Raw genomic sequence first — 21923 nt, 5'->3', positions numbered from 1 at the left:
GGTGCTTCTGCAGGAAATATGAACCAAAGCTATATGCACCTCCCATATTTGCACACTGTAAAAACATTGGAACAGAAACAGGAAACCCTACTCCTTTTAATTCCGCACAGCCTAATGCATCTCTGAAAATAAGAGCACTGAACAAAACCTTCCTGTCATTTTATCTTTTGCTTCCATTGCAAAGATTGAGAGCCCTTTAGGGAACAAATCAATGAGAAGAATCCCAGCTGCAGAACATGCACCGGCTCCGCAGCAGACAAAGGCTGCAGTCTGCTCAACTCACTAAGTCTCTATAAGTTCTGTTTAGGAAAAGTCACACAAGCATCTCAGGAGAGATGCACTGTTTACTCGAGCTGTGCCTACTTTCCATCAGTAGCTTTATGGTTGGGTTGGTTTTTTGTGTTTTTTTTTTTTGTTTGTTTGTTTTTTTCATTTTACATCATTCTTAGTTCTGAAATGAGCTTAGGCTTATGTTCAAAATTCAGGGACTTCTGTGAAAGGTTGAGATCTCTACATTAACCTTGCAAATCCAAATGTGATTTTTCTTCTATGACTTCCATATTTTATTATTTTTTTTCTCTGTTGAAGTAGCTCACATTTCCTGTAACCAGTCTAAGCACTAATGCAGGATTTCCCTTATAGGTTCAAATATCTCACTTGACCAGCTCCTTCAGAAAATGGATCACCTGTACTGGAAATCTTCCACTCCTGCAGCCTTTGCTTCCCCAGCAACACGGAAGGTATGTTTCATTATGAAGCATGAAGGGCCCTACCAACTCCTCAGTGTGATTTGAGATTGTGAAAGTTTTTTCTGTTATCCAAGAGCCAAAAGAAAGACCATACAAACCCTGGGATCTAAATTAGGCCAAAAGAAGCTTAATAAATCAGACTCCTCTGGAGAACTTCTAACTCTCCAGAGGCCTTGACAACAGACCACAAGAAGATAAAGACCACAAAATAGAGTAAGATTATACTTGTAAATCCTATTCTAAAATGCCCTACATAAAAAAAACTAGTTACTGTAATCTCAACATAAAGAATTCACTACTTTTAAAGACTCTTTTCAGAAAGGAAACACTTAACATATATAAATATTTTAATATATTAATTATATATATGTATATATAAAAATACATTTTGTATATTAAGAAATGTTGGATTTTACATTTTTTTCTCCTAGAGCTATTATTTTATGCTCTTAAATTGAGTCTTTTTTTTTCTTTTTTTTTCTTTTTCTTTTTTTTGTTTTCCAAATTGGAGACAAACATATAGTCTCTGCATAATGGAAACAAAGCACAATTAAAAATCACAGAGCCATATTCTGCATGTGCTTTGTAAAATTGTAATTTAGCCTTACCATTTCCGGCACTGCATTACAGAGTCAAGGAACAAGAAACTATGTCCTCACTATAGAGGTGAAATTGATACTCACATATTTGAGAGAAAGCTAAGATTCACCCTCAAAAAAAAAACCCAACCCTGTTTAAAGTCAGTGATGTTCAGTATTTTTTTCTTCTACCAATACTGAGTCAGCTTTCAGTGGGCAGTCATGTTGTTTAGGTCGAGGAATAGAATGAGCGGATAGGAATACCTCCTTACCCAGAGAGTGGTGGCTCAGTGTTTGGATGGAGACCAGTGACAAGTGGTGTTCCTCAGGAGTCTGTACTGGGGGCGGTTCTCTTTAATATCTTTATCATTTACATTGACAGTGGGATCGAGTGCACCTTCTGCAAGTTTGTGGATGACACAAACCCGCGGGATGCAGTCGACACAGTCGATGGACAGAATGCCAGCCAGATAAGATCTAAACAGGCTTGAGCAGTGGATCCAGGAGAACCTCACAAAGTTCAACAAATCCAAGTATGTGGTCTTGCACCTGGGTCAAGGCAACCCCCGCTATCAAAGCTGGGGGATGAAAGGATAGAGCACAGCCCTGCTGACTTGCGGGTACTGGTGGATGGCAAGCTGGACATGAGCCAGCAATCTGCCCTTGCAGCCCGTAGTATCTGGGGTTGCATCAAAAGAAGCGTAGCCAGCAGGTCAAGGGAAGTGATCCTTCCCTTCAGTTCTGCGCTGGTGAAGCCTCACTTGGAGTACTGCACCAAGATGTGGAGTCCTCAGTACAGGAGAGATATGGCCTGTTGGAGCACATTCAGAGGAGGGCCATAAAAATGATCCAAAGCATGGAACACCATGAGGACAGGCCAAAAGAGCTGGGGCAGTTCAGCCGGGGACACCTGATAGCGGCCTTTCAGTATTTAAAGGTGTGCTACAAGAGAGAAAGAGAGAGACTCTTTAGTAGGCTCTGTTGTGGCTGGACAAGGGGAAATGTTTTCAAACTAAAAGAGAGGATATTTAGATTGGATATAAAGAAGTTTTTTACAATAAGGGTAGTGATGCACTGGAAAAGGTTTCCCAGAAAGGTGGTAGATTTGTCCTTGGAGACATTCAAAGTCAGGCTGGGGCGCTGAGCTGTAGGTGTCCCTATTCATTGCAGGGGGAGTTAGACTAGGTGACATTTTAGGATCCCTTCCAACTCAAACGATTCTATGATTCTGTAATTTTTTATCTGGCAGTGGGTCCACAGACACAGTAATGCATGTTTCAGACACATTTCCCCTATGAGGAACTTATCTGAGCACCCTCACATCTGCCAGTGCGTGTACCAAAGATACACTGGGCATTCAGCAGGAACGGTGCTCAGATTTATAAGGGCATGTAACAACTGGACAAGGAAAAATGGTTTTAAACTGGAAGAGGATAGATTTAGACTAGATATTAGGAAGAAATTCTTTACTGTGAAGGTGGTGAGACACTGGAACAGGTTACCAGCAAGGTTATGGATGCCCCCTTCCTGGAAGCATTCAGTATCACAGTTCCTTGTGTGAAGTTAAATGATAAAGCGCCTAGGAGGCTGTTAAAAAGGACTAGGTAAAATATAGATGCATTTCCAACACTGACAAAAATCAGGATGGGAAGCCAATAGGGCAAATATACATGGAGAGAGGAACACGCTAGAGGAGAGACTGCTAAGGACAGAGGTAGCAGGAAGTCTCTTCTCCCCAGCTGTTGCAGCTTCAGATAGTGTTATAACGATGTGTACAGGTTGGCTAAGGTAACTCTCTAGATAACCTTATGCCTTTTAACCAAAGGGTATCATTCAAAAAGCAGTTAGTTTGTAATGGCACAGAAAGCACAGCTTCACCAGCAGCTACTGTGTAAAACACTTCACTACAATTAAGTCATTCAGAAGAAGAAAAGAGAGTTGGTAAAATTTAAGATTTCCTCCCAAAGCAAACAATTATACGTTACTATAGAAATATTTGGTTATTTACTGAAAACGTGAACATTCTTCCTTTGCTTTGAAGTGTATTTTTTCATAAGTGTCAGAGTATTTATGTATCAGCAGGAAAATTGTCTTGTGAAAAGGCGTATTTGTCATGACATGACCTTGCAAATGACACCTTGCATGACATCAGATTTTATTCCTGGCTGGCTGGCTACTAGAGTGCTAACATTAAAACAATGTTCTTTTTAAGATTATTCTTGAATAAAAAAGTGACTTTTATAATTGTAAGGCTATAGAGAAACAAACAGACTGTTTAAAAAGAACTCAAAATGTGGCACTTGATTAATGACAGGTTGGTCAAGTGTTATTTAACAACCTCTAGTAATAATATTAAATCCTTTTCATTCTTTTTTTTTATATCAAATTAAAATCATCCTACTACAAACCCATGTACATCATGTGTGTTTTTATCTCTTCACCTCAGCATTCAGTTTTACTAAACTATTTAGTTTGGTTTTAGCATTTAAATATCACAGGAAGTTATTAGACCATAGAATACATAGACCATAGAATTCTACATAGAATTAGTAGATACGATCTACTAATTAAACACAGATTAATTATTTCTGCATTTATAGCCTTGACTAGTAACAACAAGCTGACCTTCATGTCTCTTCCATAGTCAACACAAAGAACTGTCTGGGGTGCTTGTTTATACCCTTAGAACTGCTCTCTCTGAACAACCCCCCAAGCTTTGGCTCTCTCACAACTCAGGGAAAGGTACTGGCTGCTCTCACAGCAACATTCTTGACTTCTCAATGCCTGGATTTGCAAATAACTCTGCACATCCTACAAATACAGGATTTTAGGCTGAACAAAGAATAGACCAAAGAAAGATGCCTCTCAGCTCATCACTTGGCTTTAGTTACTTCCTCAACTTCCAGCAGCATGAGCCAAAAGCTCCTGACGTACTAGAAGCAAGCAGGGCTTAGTAAACACCAATGGCAGATTCCTCCAGCCAAAACACAAAATGCTCCTTGAATACCATGAAAGAACCATACATTACCTTTGTATACTAAGAAAATATTATGAGAATATAGTACAAAATTGCAAATAAACTGTATATTCACATCTCAGCTAAACACACACAAATATTTTCTATGTGTTAATGTACAAGCTGAGCTAAAAACTATTCGAGTTGGTACAATCTGCTGTTCCTTTTGTGCTTCAGCAGTAATTAAAGTAGAAGAACTAACAGTTTAAGGTGGGAATAGAAGAGGGAGGCACCGCACCCCAGTAACCCACATGAAGATCAGTACTCAGCTCTTCTCCAGGCTGGGCCCTCCATCTCACTTTCTTCTGTGCAAAAGCTGGATGTTCTGCGCTGTGGTTCTGGTGCCCAAGCCCTGCTCCTCAGTTGAGTCACCCACTTTCTTTCTTCTTCAGAACTTACTACAGCGTAGGGACTGCCCTAGCCCTGGCCCTAGCACAGCAGCCCAGTCTCTGTGTGCCTCCTGAGTTCCTCCTGAACTCCCCAATGGTTACCACAGTTACACAAATAAAGGCATTTCCAGTTTAACAAACTTCATTATTTTTGAGTTAAGTCTTGTCAAGTGCTTCTTCCTCCTGACGTAACTAATAGAAAATTCCAGGAAATCATTCATAAAACTGAGGAAAATATGAGTGGATGTTTGGTCTGGCTGGAGGCGCAAACAGAGCAACCAGGCAGGACGGTCTTGGAAGACACACTGGGATGCTGCTCCAAGCTTTCAGAACTCTATTTTGTCATAGATTTTAATTCAGGATATGAGGTTTTCCTGTCACCTAAGTCATGGCGTTTTGCCCATTTCTGGCTCGGTTGGAGGAGGATGAGATGAATGCGCCGTGCTACAGCCCAGGCCTCCTCCCTGCTAACGCCACTGCCAGCCCACAGGGCCCAGCACAGGAATGTGTGGCTGTTGGAACACAGCATTGCTTCTCAGGTTGTAGAGCAGAGAATAAAAGGAGAATAAAGCGGAAGGACAGTACTAAGGTCTACTGTTATCTCCCAGGCTTTGCCACATTTATTTGCTCTGCAAAATTTTCAAAGCAAAAGTTTTCTGCTACTCTGTGTCTGTAAAATCTCTTGGCTAAGGCTCACCACACAGCAGTACCAGGAATACCAATACAGCATTACTCATCTTCATCGTTTCTAGCAATACCACTCACTGGAGAATTGTTTATTTCACACATGTAAAGTAGATTTCCAAAATAAATGATTTAAACACATATTACTATTCTTATTTTAATGCTGTGCTGATAAAGAAAAAAAAAAAGCCCTTTAAATAATAATGCAGTAAAACCATACTATCATGCTTTTAGAATTCTATATTGAAAGCTATCAGAAATAAGTATTAGAAATATTCGCGTACCTACCAGCATTCCTGTCGTTGGGCACATAGTTTGTGTTATCTGGAGACTAATCATGCTTATTGTTTTTCTGCTCACTTTCTCTCATGATCCTGCATTGCTTCCTCATGTTCTTTCCCTCTCCAGATAATAACAGTCTCCGTTTAGCTTCCTCCTCTTTCTACCTTTACGACCACTTTGAGGATCGTGCCTTTACCCTCTGGCTCACCTTCACTCTGCCAGTATTGTTTGCGTGATTGCTCTGAGGAGAATTCCTTTTGCTGCAGCTTCCTGTTGCTATGTGACCCCTGTGCTGGTGTTCTGCTCCACTGTGCTGTGTATGCCACACCGTGCCAGGTCATACTGTGCCATTCTATGCCATGCCATGCTGTGTTGTGTCATACCATGCTGTGCCGAGCCACGCCATGCTGCGTTGCCTGGCCCTGCACACCTGCTCAGCCCTGTGCACCCCACTCTTCTCCTGCACTCTCCAGGGCTCAGCTTTGTTCCCAGCACTTTGGGAAGCTGAGTCACTGAGAGTGGACTGCATAATTCCAAGGTGTGAGGCAGTTCATATGAAATCCAAAGGCGTGCTTGTAAAGAATGGAGAACACCACAGGAATAAAGCTACCTCTCAGTCTGAAAGCAAAGGCCTTTTAAGGGTTGTTTGTTTTTTGTTTTTTTTTTTTGCATAACTGCTTGTAATGCTTTGTTTTGTAAATTCAAGTAAGAATAAATTCTATTAAGTGAAACTGTATCACCCTCCATGTCACACAAGCTTTGAATTAGGTGCTGAAAGCTCCAGTTGTAACCACTTGAGCAACAGGAGAGTAACTACAAAGTGGCTGGCAGCAGCAAGAGGCCTGGGTTGGTTGCTGGGAACAAAGTCATGTTAGCAGAGGGCTGCCAGAGTTCCCCAGCTTGGCTGCAAGGCAGAGCTCAGCTCACAGCTCAGCTTCTGCTGCAAGTTTATCCTCGGTTCTGACGGGTGCCTCAGCAGCACTGTACTCCCTGCAGGGACAGCCGGTGGGCACATGGTGATGGTATTACTGCTGCCTGTTTGTGTAGGAACCTCATGCAGCAGTGAGGGTAAAAACGTGGTGAGAGAAAAGTGCATTCAAATAATGCAACTTCGCACACCCACACTCCAAAAAGGAAAATATTTATAAACAATTCTGCCTTTATTTATAAAGTTTCCATGGTTCTCCTTTGTCAAATTCCATTGTGCTTTCCCTGAGAGAGTTCTTACGCTGCACTTATTCTCTGCCTCTAATTTCTCAGAAAGGAATCACAATTTCATTCAGAGGCTCATCAAGGATGATGCATTTATCTAATACATTTTAAGGTTGGATGTTAGAAGGGGACAAAATAGTGACACAGAAGGCCCCATGTCTATGCCACGACATCTTGAGGCACTGCTGTATTACGTAATGCTATCTGCTCCAGTTTGGCTGTAGGCAATGAGACTACTGCATGGAAGAGAGGTAGAAGTGGTCAATCAGTTTCCCTGAATGTTAAAGGAAGAACAGCTTTGCATCCCACAAGAACTAGTCTGGTCCTGTGCAGACTTATTCTTGTACATAGCATGCATTTAATGTGTAGGGCAGTGTTTCTACCTGCTCTTTGAACATCATTTCTACTAATTTGCATTGCTGTTGTGTAGGAAATGGCGTCAAGCTGCAGAATGTTCCCAGCAGACTAATAGTGGAATAGGAGCAAATGCTGGTTCATAAGTAAAATGAAGGATATTAATTCAAAACAGTCACTAAATTCTTAGGAAGTGTCCTGACCTCTGTTGTTTATTGCTATTAAAAATGTGGAAAAAAAATCCCAAGCATTTTTTCAGTATGACATAGCCACCACTGGTATACAGAATATATATTAGCAAGTCCTTTGGCTCTCCCTCAGCACTGTAGTCATCCTAATTTGTTATTTTGAGGAAAAGATGTACAGATGTGCTGGGAGGACTGGGGGAAGGAAATCATTAGTTCTTGAAAGCTGCACTCAGAGATCGAGGTCCAGTGTTTTCATTTTCTGAAAAGTCTTTGCATCCCCATAGCTTCAGTTTCTTAATTTTTTAATTGTCATTTCAAACTTTAGACACCATTCTCTGAGCCATTTACTTCATCCTTCCCCTTGGAAAACTTCTATTTCTTTTATCTCAAAAGTTTCACTAGAATACAGCTATATGGTATCTGTGACATACAAACATGCACAGGAAGAAATGAGAGAAGAAATACATCATCAGCCTTTGAAAAAATACATTTACTGAACTCACAAGCAGGAAGCAGCTATGAATGCATGTGGTAATGAACAAAACTAAACCTTTGCTATCAAAGGGATTTAAAAAGGGGAAGAGCATATGAGGCAGGTAGTTACATCTACTTATTACTTACAGCTTTTACTGAGATCTTTGCCTTACAAATGCTTGCCCCCTGTGCATTTTACCTCAGTATACATTCCTCCTATCAATAACCTTTATGAACACTTTATTGACACACTTTTAAGAACTTCTCGGAAAAGGCTTTGGCTTGTGTGAGGGCTACTAAGATTTCAGTACTTTATATTCATGTTCCTCACAAGACATCACTACATGAACTGTTCCAAAGAATGCTTACAGGGTGGCACCACTCTGATGCTCATAAATCTAAGGATAACTGTTGGAAAAATTGAAAACTATGAACACTCTAAGCAATACAAATTAATTAAACAAGGTATGTTTTAACAAATGCCTTCCACCCACACAGCCTATCTATACTTTAAAGATAGAACAGCCTGGGTTGGAAGGGACCTCAAGGGTCATGAATCTCCAGATTCAATTCAAAGATAATGCTATCATATTTCCATCAGAGTCAGCGGTAGATGCAACCATCTTCAAATAAAATCCTTTGCCTCCTGGCAGACTCTTATAAAGGAGATGTAGGCATAACCAATCCTGACATGACCAAGAGGATGATGAAGGCTCTGCATAGTCTAGCCCCAATTTAAGTAACAGTGATGCACACTGGAAAATATTTTCTCTTTAAAAACTTTGGTAGCAACAGTTTTAGATTCAAAACAAATGATAGAGCTATTTAAATAGATCAACTTTCGTTACAGTGCCAGGGAGAACTGATGAATTTAACAGACATGATACTGTCATTTAGAGGGGGGCCTAAATTGCAATATATGACACACTTTCTGTCTTTTTCTTTAATCCCCTTTTCTACTCTCTCAGCACAGCTCACAAAAGTTAAGTAATTTACTGACAATTAAATTTTATTTTCCACGTAACGTTTCCTGGACATTCCTAAGGGTTTAGTAAATCAGAAGTTAAAAATTATTGATATCTCCCTCTGTCAAGGCCTTGCATAAGACAAGATCATCTTTGCTGCACAATTCCTCATGATTTCTTTTAATAATTGCTAACCTATGTGAAGAAGCTCCCATAAGCTGGAAAGTGATGCCCATCAACCCTGCCACTGCCCTTAATACCCACATAATTCTCTTTGTCTCCTTTGCAGAAGACCACTGTTTTTGCCATGTCTTGAACACACTGATAAGCAGGCCAAGTAACACACCAGCCTGAAGAAGCAGTTGACTTTCCTCTTCAAATCAACATTCTCGGGCTTTTTTCGCACAAGATAACCTTTCTGCCATTATTACTCCATTTATGAGCTTCTCAAGGAAGGCAAGGAAAGCACTGGGAACTAACAGATATACTGTGATTTTTCACCTCATACTGGTTGCCTGGTCTGGGCTGTTCATTAAGATCACTGACCTTATAACATCTGAAAAGTTTCTGAGAGTTAACACTGCCTACCTCTAGTGATTCCAGAAAAAGGCTTTATGAACTCCCAAGTGACGTGCTTTATTAAAGCAGACCAAACAGCTTCCAAGTCCTGTCTTTTGTGAATCTTTTGAGAAGAACTTAATCTCACTGAGCAGCCATCTTATGGTGACTTGTGCAGCTTAACAGCTCACCTTTCTTAGGTACATTTACAGAATTGACTTCCCTCATTCTTTATTTAAGAATTGTTTTTCTTTCTGTGTATTACATAACACATGTGACTTTCTGAATAGCTCCTTCTCCTATGCATCATCTTGCTCAGAGCCATGTAGTCTCTAAACCTTGTTTTCCTGAGACTTCTGGTCAGTGCTCTTGACTTCCTTCAGCAAAATGCAATCCTCATCATTATCATGCATGCAAATTTTGAATATTTTGAATGCTGGATGAATTTTGAATGCTTTGAATATTTTCCTGAGACCATCAAAGACAGCATTGACAATCTCAAGCCTGCCTGGCAATACTTCCTTCTTTGTCCTCATTATTTTGAATACCTCTCTCAGTTTGAATAGCTAAAGATAATTCTGCAATTTCAAAGTTCCTGACAGATTGGTTTATTTTCACTTTAGCTGTTTGCTCATGTTTTCTGCAATGTTTTTAAGGGTTTCCCTGCTCATTATGCATATGGCTCTTCAGTATCCCACTGCATTTTCACAGGCCAGGATATCTTCCAATATCAATACACAAATATTTCTTGCAAACTACTCTTCAGATCCTTGCCTCATAACAGAACCACTTGATTTCTTGAATCATGCAGACAACAGGAGAGGATTTCATATATGTTAAGTACACAATGGACATAGAATAGCCATCCCGAGATGCCATAGTACCTTTTCAAGATTTTTAAAAAGGGAATCTGCATGTGGCAGTCACCTAGGTTTAGGAGAACACACTGCTTATCAAATCCAAATTTCATTAATTTGTAGAAAAATTAATAATAGAAAAGCAAAACTTATAGGCATTAGACAAGAAATATATGTTTTTTTCTCTATATAACATTGTGTAAAAACCTTGCAGAAGCATCTAGTTCAGAACATGCATGAGTTTTATGAGAGGTATAACAAAAAATCTAATCTTAACTTACACACTTTATCATTAAATAAACATGTTGTGAATTAGATGAGCACTGGGCAGACAGACAAGTGCAGAATTGTATGGCTAACCAAATGCATTATTTATCAGCTAGTAGAGCTTCTGTAATACAACCCTGTACATTGACTTATTTATGAGGTGCAGGAAGAAAGACACTGAACTAGTGTATGAACAAAATACGGTTTTATATTCTGCTAATATGCAAACTAAAAATAGAACTAACAAATATGAGCCAAAACGAGGCCATAATGTTCTATCCACACTTTAAGAAATATTAACGCAAATATGTCAAAACAAATGAAGGCAGGCACTTATAATAACTGTGAAAGATGACACCAAGTTTCTGGTTTCTCAAGCCACCAAAGAGCTTGTGCATTACAGGCGGCAGGGCTGAGAGCTTCCCTTTCTGTGAAACTCATCCTCCTCCTAAGCACTGATGGCAAACCATTCCCATCACTGCCAAGCTTGGCACAGATAGAGATTTGGGTTGGCATTGCTAAGACAAAACTTAATAATCCTTTAACTACAATACAAAACTACAATAATCCTTTAAATTAAAATTTGTCACACAACACCAGGAAGGTGACTCAGACTGCAAAATCCTTTTCTCCACACTTCTCTGTCCTCTTGGCCCTGCTGGCAGTGCCAGTGGTGATGCCCATCAGTGTCTATTCTTACTGTAGTCTCTCTGACATCAACCTTCTTGCAGAATCACAGGAGGCGATGGAGACAAACTAGGATTGAAAAAAATCCTCTCGCTTCTTTAAATCAGAGTCAGATGCTGGTACAGTATCAGTAACTCCTGGAGAACAGCTCTCTGGCATCCCACTGTCTGGAGTTGAATTTCTAATCCCGTAACTGAAGTGCCTAAGATTGCTTTGCACAGTTCACTGACATGCAGAGCAATGCCCAAAGGCTACACTTTTCTCCCACTTTAACTAAGAAATGGAAATTAGTTCCTATTACTGACACTGTCTTCATAAGACTCTGGATCCTGTGGTTCTTCATATGAACTACAAGAATCTTTTGTGCCTTCATAAGCTACTGCACATCCAGTTACTGATATTTTAGATTGGTGCAACCATTCAGGATAGCATTCTAGCTTTCTTAACTTTAGGCAGAATTAATTTTTAAAACAACAACGCCAACAAAGAAATTCAGAGTGTCACTGATGAGCATACAGCTAAGTAAATTATTTTCTCAATTACTTGTTTCATACACTAAACTGTAATCATTTTGACTTTCATTTTCTTGCATTTTTTAGTTATCAAATTAGCAGCCTTCATGCATTTTCTCAATCACACTCTTTCCAGAAGCTATGATTGAAGCTTTGCATGAGTAAGCTGAAATTTAAAAAACTGAAGATCAGAGATGTGTTAAAATAGGAAAACTTTTTGGATGAGGGGAGAGAAGAGAGTAGCAGGTATTTTATCAGCTGTAAGGAGTGAGGGCATGTGACAGAAATGGTTTCGTAAATGTTCAGGCACTGAGGAAACTGAGTGCAAAGAAGCTACTGAGGCTCTCTGCTGTAACGTGGCCTGAAAAGAACAGTCTTTATGACTTGCTCTGCTTTGGCAAAGTTCCCATATTACCAGCAAAACAACTGCCTAGCAACCCAGACTTTCCCACAACATTTCCTCACACACATTGTACACCCAGAAAAAACTACAGCACCTAATATTCTTTCTGGATAATCCCCTTATTTTAGAGCTATATTTAGTTCTTTGTACACATTTGAGCTCTAGCTAACAGGACAATTGCTGTCATGGCAGACACTGCAGGCAAAGTCAAACTAGTCCTATCTGTGCCGCAAGCTGTGTAGTAACTGCGCACCCAGAGCAGGTTATCTGTGTATCAGACAGACAGCAAGCTTGCTGCTTTCCTCCACCGTGTTTCTCCTAACAAAGGCAGGAAGCCATGACTGCTAGCAAAAAATGTACAAATATCCTTTCTATTGAAAAATCTGTTTTGTGAACAGAAAGGGAGGTCTCCAGCTTGCACTTCACAAGGCTGGGGAAGCCCACGTGAAGACATAAATGGTTCAGTAATTTAAAATACATGCTGGTTTAAACATGTGAAATACTTTTTTTTTCCTCCCCACTTACTGCCTTTAAGGAACACTTACAGTCATACAGTAGATATACTAGTGGTTATATTTTCTTATGTGACATCTCAGCTGCAGCAGCATCTTGCAACAGAATATTTAAGCTGTTTTCCTCACAGTTTCAGCAAGAGTTGCCTTTATCTTTCTACAGCTGATCCTGAGCAATATACTAATAGGACTGCCAAAAACCCCAATCTGCCCCTATGTTACATGGAAGCACAGGTCTTTTCGCCCCTCCAAAAGACATCACAGTCTGAGAAACACTGTAGATAAGCTGCAACTGGCATAAATAAGACTCTTAATCATATATACAGAAATTAAGGCAGCAACTTACTTGCCGTCTTCATAACTTCCTCAGGAACACTCTTTTCAAATGAGTTCAACAGGAAATTGTGGTAATTAGGGGTAAGCTGCGTGCCTGCAGCTTAAACCACCAGCTGCAAAGTGCAAAGGCAGCCAGCACTGGATTGGTGAGCTACAAGCAACTGCCACCTCCCCTCCTTGCGCTTTACATTTAAATCTTAAACAAGCAGTTGTGTGGAGAGAAGTTCTTTTAACTAAGATCTACATGAAATATGCCTGTGAAAACGTTTGATTGCTCCTAATAATAGCTCTGTGCTTGGAACAGTAATACTTCTATGAAATGCTCTGAAACCTAAAAATGAAAAGCATCCTAGATGTCCTATCATTTGATATTGATTTTATCAGGAGTTGTGTTTTCTGTCTTTACTAAAGGCTATACTGACCTCTGTACAGTCAATGAATATACAAATGATATAGTAGATCCAGGAGTTCGGCTGATGTAATTATTATACTAGAGTAAGAAAAAAGGACACTCACCCTATCCTGGACTCATGTGATAGACTCCAGTGGAGTGGATCTCCAGAAGAGATCCTTCCCTGCTGGCAGTCAGCTCTTAAATGGGTCTAGGAGAGGTGGAGCCCGGCTCCACCCTTTCCTGCAGCACAGGTGAATTGCCTTCACCTGTGCTCCCGTGGCTGACTCGTTGCTCATCTCAGGTGATCAATCAGAGGTTCAGGCTGTGATTCAGCAGCCCCATACAACCTTTTGCTACCTCTTGGTCACATAGTTATGAATGTGAACAAATCAGGGCTGATGCAGAATTTGGTCAGCAGCGATTCAGGACTCTGATTCTACCACCATCTTGCAACAGTTTCATAGAATCATTAAGGTAGGGAAAGACCTCTAAGATCATCTAGTCCAACAACCTACCACCAATATTTCCCCACTAAATCATGTCCCTAAGTACCACAACTAGCTACCCTTTCCTTCATCATCTTCAGGGATAGTGACTCCACAATTTCTCTGGGAAACCTTTTCCTCATCACTCTTTCTGGGAAGAATTTTTTCCTGATATCCATCCTGAATCTTCCCTGCAACAACTTGAGGCCATTCCCTTTAGTTCTATCACTAGTTACGTGGGAGAAGAGGCCGACCCCCACCTTGCCACAATCTCCTAGGTAGTTCTAGAAAGTGATAAGATCTCCCCTGAGTCTCCTCCAGACTAAACAATCCCATTTCTGTCAACCACTCCTCATAGGACATGTGCTCCGGACCCCTCACCAGCTTCGTTCCCCTTTCAGGACATGTTCCAGGGTCTCAATGTCTTTCTCAAAGACATTGAACACTTCCTTTTTTTTTTCTTTTTTTTTTCCAGTTTTGAACTGAACACCTTACTGGAGGTGCGGCCTCACCTGTTCTGAGTACAGGGGGACAATCACTTCCTGTTCCTGCTGGCAACACTGTTTCTGATACAAGTCAGGACGCCATTGGCCTTCTTCACTACCTGGACACACTGCTGGCTCATGTTCAGCCAAGAACTGACCAGCACCTCCAGGTCTATTTCTTCTACACGGTCTTTCAGCCACTCTGCCCCAAGCCTGTAATGTTGTCTGGGGTTGTTGTGGTCAAAGTGCAGGAACCAGCACTTGGTTTTCTGAAACTTCATCCCATAGTCCTCAGCCCATCAATCCAGCCTGTCCAGCTCCCTCCATAGGACCTTCCTACCGTCAGACAGATCAACACCTCCCTTCCACTTGGTGTTGTCTGCAGTCTTTGCGAGGGTGTACTCAATTCCCTCATCCAGATCATCAATAAAGATATTGAAGAGGACAGGCCCCAATACTAACCCCCCAGGAAAACTGCTAGTGACCAGTTACCAGCTGGATTGAACCCCATTCATCACCACTCTCTAGTCTTGGCCATCCAGCCAGTTCTTTACCCAGCAAAGAGTGTGCTTGTCCAAGCCATAGGCTGCTAGCTTCTCCAGGAGAATACTGTGGGAGACAGTGGCAAAATAAGTTCATAGTAAGAGACTGCTAGCTGAAACCATGCCAGCTTCCTTCAGCCTTTAAAACAGGACTGACAATCTGTTTTTTGTTTCCAAATTAGCATCTAACAGATGCAAAAGGCTGCCACTAATATCCAACTCACAGAAATATGCATCTAACACTGAACCCAAGGAAAAGCTCTGATAACATCTGATACTGCAGGCAGTTTGGCATGTCTTTAATAACTGGATTGCCTCACCAAGTTTTATGCTTTCAAATCTGCATTTTTGTCAGTCCATTAGCAATGCCATTGGGTGATTAGATAAGGTAGAGACTAGTGGTAGAACAATCAAATAGTCATGAAACTGGATGAAATGCTGTTAACTAAGTCATAATTGTAAGACCAAATTCTGATTGCTGTGACACCTGAAGAATTTAGCAGGTATGGTGTGGCAGTAGAAGACAAAAGAATTACAGAAAGGAGCAGTTGCACAGAATTGCTGAAGAGCAGATCTAGCCTACAGAGTCTGTGTTTCTGGGCATAAGTCAACAAACCCACAGAACGCCCTCAGGATTACAGTCTGACTTTGCAGGGTGAGTGATTAAGGAAAAGTATTTGTCTGTAAGCTGAGTCAGCTCCATGGCATAGACTCCAGGTCTGGCTTATGCTGCTACTTATCAGACTGAAAAATCACTAGAGATACACATGTAAAAGGAAACATCTGTTTTAGCTACCAAAGCAAGTCAGCATTGCTCTGTTGCACAACACAAGTAAAAGGATGTAGAGGCTCTGGGAAGGAAAAGTTTACCTAGTTCAGTGAAACTGTATCTGGTTTCTTTGCATTTTTCCCCATTAAACATACTTAGTCCTTCCTTATTGCATTTTCAGACAGTTTAAGCAGCACTATCTGGAAAAACATAATTTGAACCTCCTGCCTCCACAAAATGCACCTGCTATGCAGGATAGTTGCTATCATGTTTAACTCTGAAACTTCTTGAGGTAATTCAGAAGATAAATACAGTGACATCTCCAGACGTGTGCTCCCTACTATCCTATACTACCTACTATCACATATCAGCAGATATGTGATATTCAGACACTGTTTACTCAGGGCAGGGAAGAACAGTGAGTAGAGTTATCCTTGATTGTTGTGTGTGCGGAGGGGGATGCACGACTGTGAGATGAAGGGGTTATAACAGGAGATCTGACGGGAATGGTATGAAGTGAAAAGGCTGTAGTCTGACACACCAGTCTTTCAGCAATTAACCTACAGCAAAAGGTCCTTTTGCCATTGAGTTTCATCTTTTATGTCCTCTCTGTGTTTCTCTTACTGCCTTAACCCTTTCACTAATTTCTTTTCATTTAGCTCTTCAATTTCTAGCTTGCCAAGTTACGCTTCTTGCCAGAAAGATTTCTAGCAAGTAATGATATAATTGAAAACAAAAGTATTTTTATGTCATAATTGTTCCCCTTTCTCCCATCTTCTTCCCTTCAAAGCAAAATGTTTCATGTAACTCTTTGGAAGCTTGGGAACTGCAAAAGTCTCTACTTTTGTGGGGTTTTTTGTTTTTTTCTTTCCCCCTCATGTTTTTTCAGGTACAACCACTATATAGATAGATAGATAGATAGATAGTTTTTTTTTTTTTTTTTTTTCTCCATATAAGTATTGCTAAACCAGTTACAGAAATTAATCCAGGATTCCTGTTTTCTCTTAGCCTGTCACTCTCCCAAGGATCACCAATTCTTGTTTGCTGCAGCAAATGGAGATAACAGAACAGCAGTGCGAGAGGGAACAGAGGGCCCAGCTGCTACATGCTGGGGATGAGCTTCACAAAATGGTGCATGCGTTGCAACAGTTGTCTTTCAAGTGACTGGTTTAATTTAGACTCTAGAGCCCAAATCCCTGTGTGGAATCTACAACAAGTAATGAAGAGAGACACCTGAACTAATGCTAGCAGGAATACTTCCAGCCTGAGCTCTGCTAGGGGTTCAAATGCAAGTTCTGATGAATGTTTGCCTACCTGCATGTAAGATCCCCTGGAGGAGCTGGGTCTCATGTTCCTGTTTAGTCCAAGCAAGCATTTCCACCTTCTCAATACTCACAGATATGAACTCCTTCCTGAACCTAGGCACCTGTGCCAGTCCTTCCTCACAAGCACTATCATAGTTGTGTGATAAGAAGATCTCTAATTCTTAATAGTCCACTTGTTGGAACAGTATGTAAAAGGTCCAAATTCAATTTTTACCTCCTTAAAAAATATTACAAACTTATATTTTCCTATCAAAATGCTATTATTGTCAGATTCTGGAACAAAAGTGGCCAACATTGATGGCTTTAAATACATATTAAAATTTTTGTTTGACTGAGAGCTACAAGTCATACATAAAGAAATGGAAGCAGTTCACAGGGAAGTGATACCAACATAGATCTGGAAGTTCTACCAACTTTGGCCTCAGTATCACCTGATTCTTCACTTTTTCCTGCAGCACTTTACCCAGCATCCCAAATGCCATTTTGCTTCTGCAGGTATGTGCCGTAACTATGTTAAGTGACTCGGAGGCTCCATGTATTCCTTTGGAACCTTGTATTGCTTAGAATTCGCAAACTACTTTTTAACATCTGATGGGATGAGGATCTCTTGATTCCTCCTGTTGAAAACAGTGCTCTTTGTTCTAAGTATTTACACGTTCACTGAGTCTCTCCATAGACTTGAAGTTTAAGCTTTCAACTAGGTTTAAGGAAATCCATTTATTTCTAGGATATTTGATGCAAAGTATTCACAGGAGTGAAAAGAAAACCTGGAGACTTCTTTCCCTTCTCCATCTGCACAAGTTGTCTAGTCACAAAATTACTATTCAGCTATATCTTTTTCTTATTGTTTTGTAAAGCTGTTTATCTTGAATTAGAAGAGATTGAAACTGTCTCATCCTATAGCATCCTACACCTAATTGAAGCATCTCTATGAAATGTGAGTTCAAAAATTCACAAGTAAAAGATGAACAAGTGTTTAAACTTCTGTTTAATGGGGAAAGTACTTTAAGGATATGTGGAATTAAATTAATTGAATAACAAATGGACCTGATCTTACCAATGAGCTCAGCAAATATTTGCTTAAAAACCTCAGCGTAGGTTAGATACGTATGAGGTAGCAACAGACTATATACAAAACATGAATTCAAATTTTAAGAGAACTTTTTTTAGTGGAAACTTGGCACACAGAAACTCCCATTGGGTTGTACAAAAGCACTGCGTGGCTTTGTGGATATTAATTTTAAATCAGATACCCAAATCTCTGCTTTTTCTGATATAACACTCTTGAGACTAAATGAAGCTCTGAAGTATTTTTCCTTGCTGAGAGATGCATCTTCTCATGAGATTAATGGAGTTTACCTAATGCCATTTTCTTTTGGGATCCAGGCAAATGTTTGTATGAACACTGGTGAGGAAGATTCCTGCTACCACTGATTGTATTTGGACAATTTTATGCCGTTACCTGCCAAAGCATGAATCCCTCCATTGCATTTATCCAACTATATTATCTCGGTGAGACATCTTCCTGTCCTCACCCAAACAAAGGTAACTGCAAATGCAGCCATTTTCTATTTGCAACAAATTCAAACAGTTCTCAGAATGATCAGATCCATTGCATTAAACCTGTAATTTAGATCTGTAATTTAGGTCTGATAATGAAGACTGTAGAGGTTCACTGGGCCGAGAGACAAATATCTGTGGGCTAAATAATTGCTGTCAACAGTCATTTTTGACATACACTGAATGGAAAAAAAAAAAAGCCACAGAAATTCCACAGTAATTGTGGATCTCTAGAGCTGATAGTACTTTCTGTAGTAAATAGATGCTTATGCAGGTTTGTTTTATTGGTTAATAAGGAATTCAGTCCTTTTGTTATGCAAAGCTCTTCCTTAACATTAGCTATTCTCATTAAGGAGCAACAGTCCTGAGTAACATTTATTTAAAAAATAATAATAATAATAATAATTCCTTTTTAGTTTGCTTTTTCAATTAAATTCAGTTGCTTCATAGTATGGAAACAGACAAGGATAAATTTAAAACTAAGTATAACATGAAACCCTCCTTTTTCAAAAGGGAAGCATTTTCAATTCAAAGCTCCTCTTGAGGAAGAGCCTCTGAAAAATATCTGAATCACTGAAATGTTTCAGGGTTCTTCTCTTCCACTTCTTGTAAAGATTTGTTCCCAGCAGTAGATTTGCTAGTTCTTTGCAAACTAGTAATCTGAGATCAATATTAGATACTTCCTTTTCAAATTCAAGAATGGACATTCATTTCAGCCAGTTGAAATACAATATCCAAACAATTCCTCATCGAGTTCTAAGAAAATTTATTATCACAGCTAGAAATAATCACTCATTACAGGAGTTCCTATTGTGCATGTTAAAGAAATGAAGTAATTTTCCTGCCCCACTGGATTGATTCAGATCATTGTAAAGAAAAGATCATAGGTTTAGATGAGTTTTAGAAATGTATCAATGCTAACATTTTACTGCAAAAAGTGTATACAACATAAGCAAAAAAAAAAAAAAAAAAAATCGCTTTTGTTTTATTTACCTCAGCAAGGAGGCAAATATCTCTATCAAACTGATGTATTTCCAGCATTTTCAGTTGTGCTCCCACATGGTTGAAACTACCCTTAGCACTCAGAGTAATTATTTAACTGTAGACTATGCTTCTTTTATTTTACTTTGCCAGCTCCTTATCTGTTTGTCTTGACCTTCTGTACAAGCCTGTGTACAAGCTCAAAAATCTATTAATTTCAAACTTGTCATACTCCAAAAGTGAAGAGGAAAGGTTACACTTCTGTGGTTTGCTCTTCACAGACATTCTGTTAAGCTCATTGTTTTCACTGACAATGTAAGTTTTTTTTTGGTTTTATTAATTCCTTGAGGCCTGTAGAGAGACACTGTAGAGAAAGAACTCTAGATCCTACTGTACATTATTCATGATGAAAAAATCCTTAACTTGACCCTATTTGCTTGCAATTCACAGAATCCAGTGCAAGTTGTAGCATTCCACAGGTTTCTTTTGAGAAGAGATTCATTTGACTTCTTTAGTTAGTTGTAGATAATTTGTAAAAACCCAGTTAAAATGCAGGTACCAAATTAATCTTACAGGTCTGGGAGGCCAACCTTGTTCTTCTTTTATGTACATACAGAGTATCTGATTCACTAAAAGGAATTCTTCTCTAATGGGAGGAAAATGTAGAACTCAATTTTAAAGTAACTGTTCAAAGAAGAAATATGTTTTGAACAGTATTCTTTTATTCACATAAAAGATTTTTTAAAAAAGGTGAGTTGAAAGACTTTTAAAATGGTATTGCACTGATTTAGTAAAAATAACATCAGACATTGACATCAAATCTGTTTCGTTATGCATGCATATCCACTTTAGTTAGTGACAAAATATAATCTCTAACATATTTAGATGCTGGAAGTCTTTCAAAGAGCAGGACGCCCCTATATATACATATATATATAATTATTCCTGGGAAATGCAAAATGTAACGTGTAATGTGAATTTCATGTGAAAAGTTTAGCCTCCCATTAAATCACCCCTCAACCCATTTCTTTTGTCAGAATTTAGACCAGCGAAGAGACATACCAAGAACATCTAGGTGTAGCCTAAACACCAAGGCTTATTTCAAAATGCATTTCACACTTCTAAGTACAAGTATATTCTGTAATTCAGATTACATGGCCTTGGTAGTAGCAGGATTTGAAATACCAGTATCAGTCAGATATTTCCCTTTAATTAAATTCCAGTTGCAGGCCAAACCTTCTTCCACTGAAGTAACAAAGAATTTTTCACTTAATGGGATGAGAGGTTACTTTTTCAAGAAAATAACTTCTACATTTAGAAACAGCTTATGCACGAAGCGTTCACTCATGACCTTTAAAAGGATTTTCTTGGACAATGACTGTTCTCAGGGTATATGAATCATCCCCAGATTCTCATTCTGACTTGTTCAGTGACAACTTACTTGCCGGTTAACAGCATCAGATAAGATTTTCTCGCCTAAATGATACAATTAAAAACTATTATGATGTTTCTCTTTCTATCTTTAGTCCCAGCTTCTCGGTCACAATCTTTTAGTCACTGGTTCCTGAGCTTCTGCTTAGCATTGGAAGTGGGTAAGGTATTTTGAGTACTAACAAGTGATCACACCATGTATTTAAAGCACATATCACTGGAATGTTGGCATTAACAGCCTGCATCCCCCATCCACTAACACTTAGTGATAGTAATTTCTGATTTTTAAAGACACATCTTAAACCCATTAACATATGCTTTCAATGTCATGAAAGTTATCCATTAAAATGACAAAAGCTTTTATTAATAACCAACACAAAGTGACTGCATAAATTGCTATGCATATGCACGATCTTGCAATGACAAAAATGAAGCAATTAACTTAAAATGCAATCCTGCAGCAGACTGAGGCACCTTCTCACTGCCAGTGCCTCAGTATATGGTATGCCAGTATTGCTCACTCTGTTACCTTTGCATAAATAAGACTGCGTTTTGGAATAGTGATTTCCCTAGTATAAATACAAATGAATATAGGAACACCCATCCAGGCCAACTCACTTGCTCCTGCTGGTTGATGTTCCCAAGTAGAAGTTATTCATTAAGAAATACGGTGTTTTGACATCTACCAACAACTTCTATTAACAACGCTTTGCCGTAGGGTCTTTATGCAACTGGTGTGAAAGGATTCAGGCTAAGACTGCATAAATTTCCCACTGTCTCAGAGCCAATGTGTATTTTTTATCATCTGTAAACCATTGATTAAGTGAATAAACAGAATTACAATAATTGACTGTTTAAGTTAAAACGTTATTCCCACGATTTTATTTACGGAGAATTCCCTGTGGGAAGTAAAATCAATTACTAGGCA

General features: G+C 39.4%; 1 protein-coding gene across 3 annotated transcripts in view; it reads right to left on the bottom strand.

Moving 5' to 3' along the window:
* Nucleotides 1–13171, bottom strand: part of CEP85L (centrosomal protein 85L) — a 139925-nt gene extending 126754 nt beyond the window's left edge. Inside the window, exon 1 of one of the 3 annotated variants that reach the window (XM_085217409.1) lies at nucleotides 13034–13171. In XM_085217409.1, the coding sequence (XP_085073535.1) occupies nucleotides 13034–13046 (13 nt within the window). In that variant the 5' untranslated portion in view covers nucleotides 13047–13171. Of the gene's footprint in view, nucleotides 1–5700; nucleotides 6181–13033 lie in introns of those variants that run through there. The other 2 variants (XM_085217408.1, XM_085217411.1) reach the window with 2 other exon arrangements.
* Nucleotides 13172–21923: the final 8752 nt, after the last annotated feature.

This window comes from Meleagris gallopavo, chromosome 2 (genome assembly GCF_905368555.1).
Source record: "Meleagris gallopavo chromosome 2, MGAL_WU_HG_1.1, whole genome shotgun sequence".
Classification (NCBI taxonomy): domain Eukaryota; kingdom Metazoa; phylum Chordata; class Aves; order Galliformes; family Phasianidae; genus Meleagris; species Meleagris gallopavo.
Note: the sequence above shows the minus strand (reverse complement) of the source record. Positions and strands in the feature narration are given on the sequence as shown.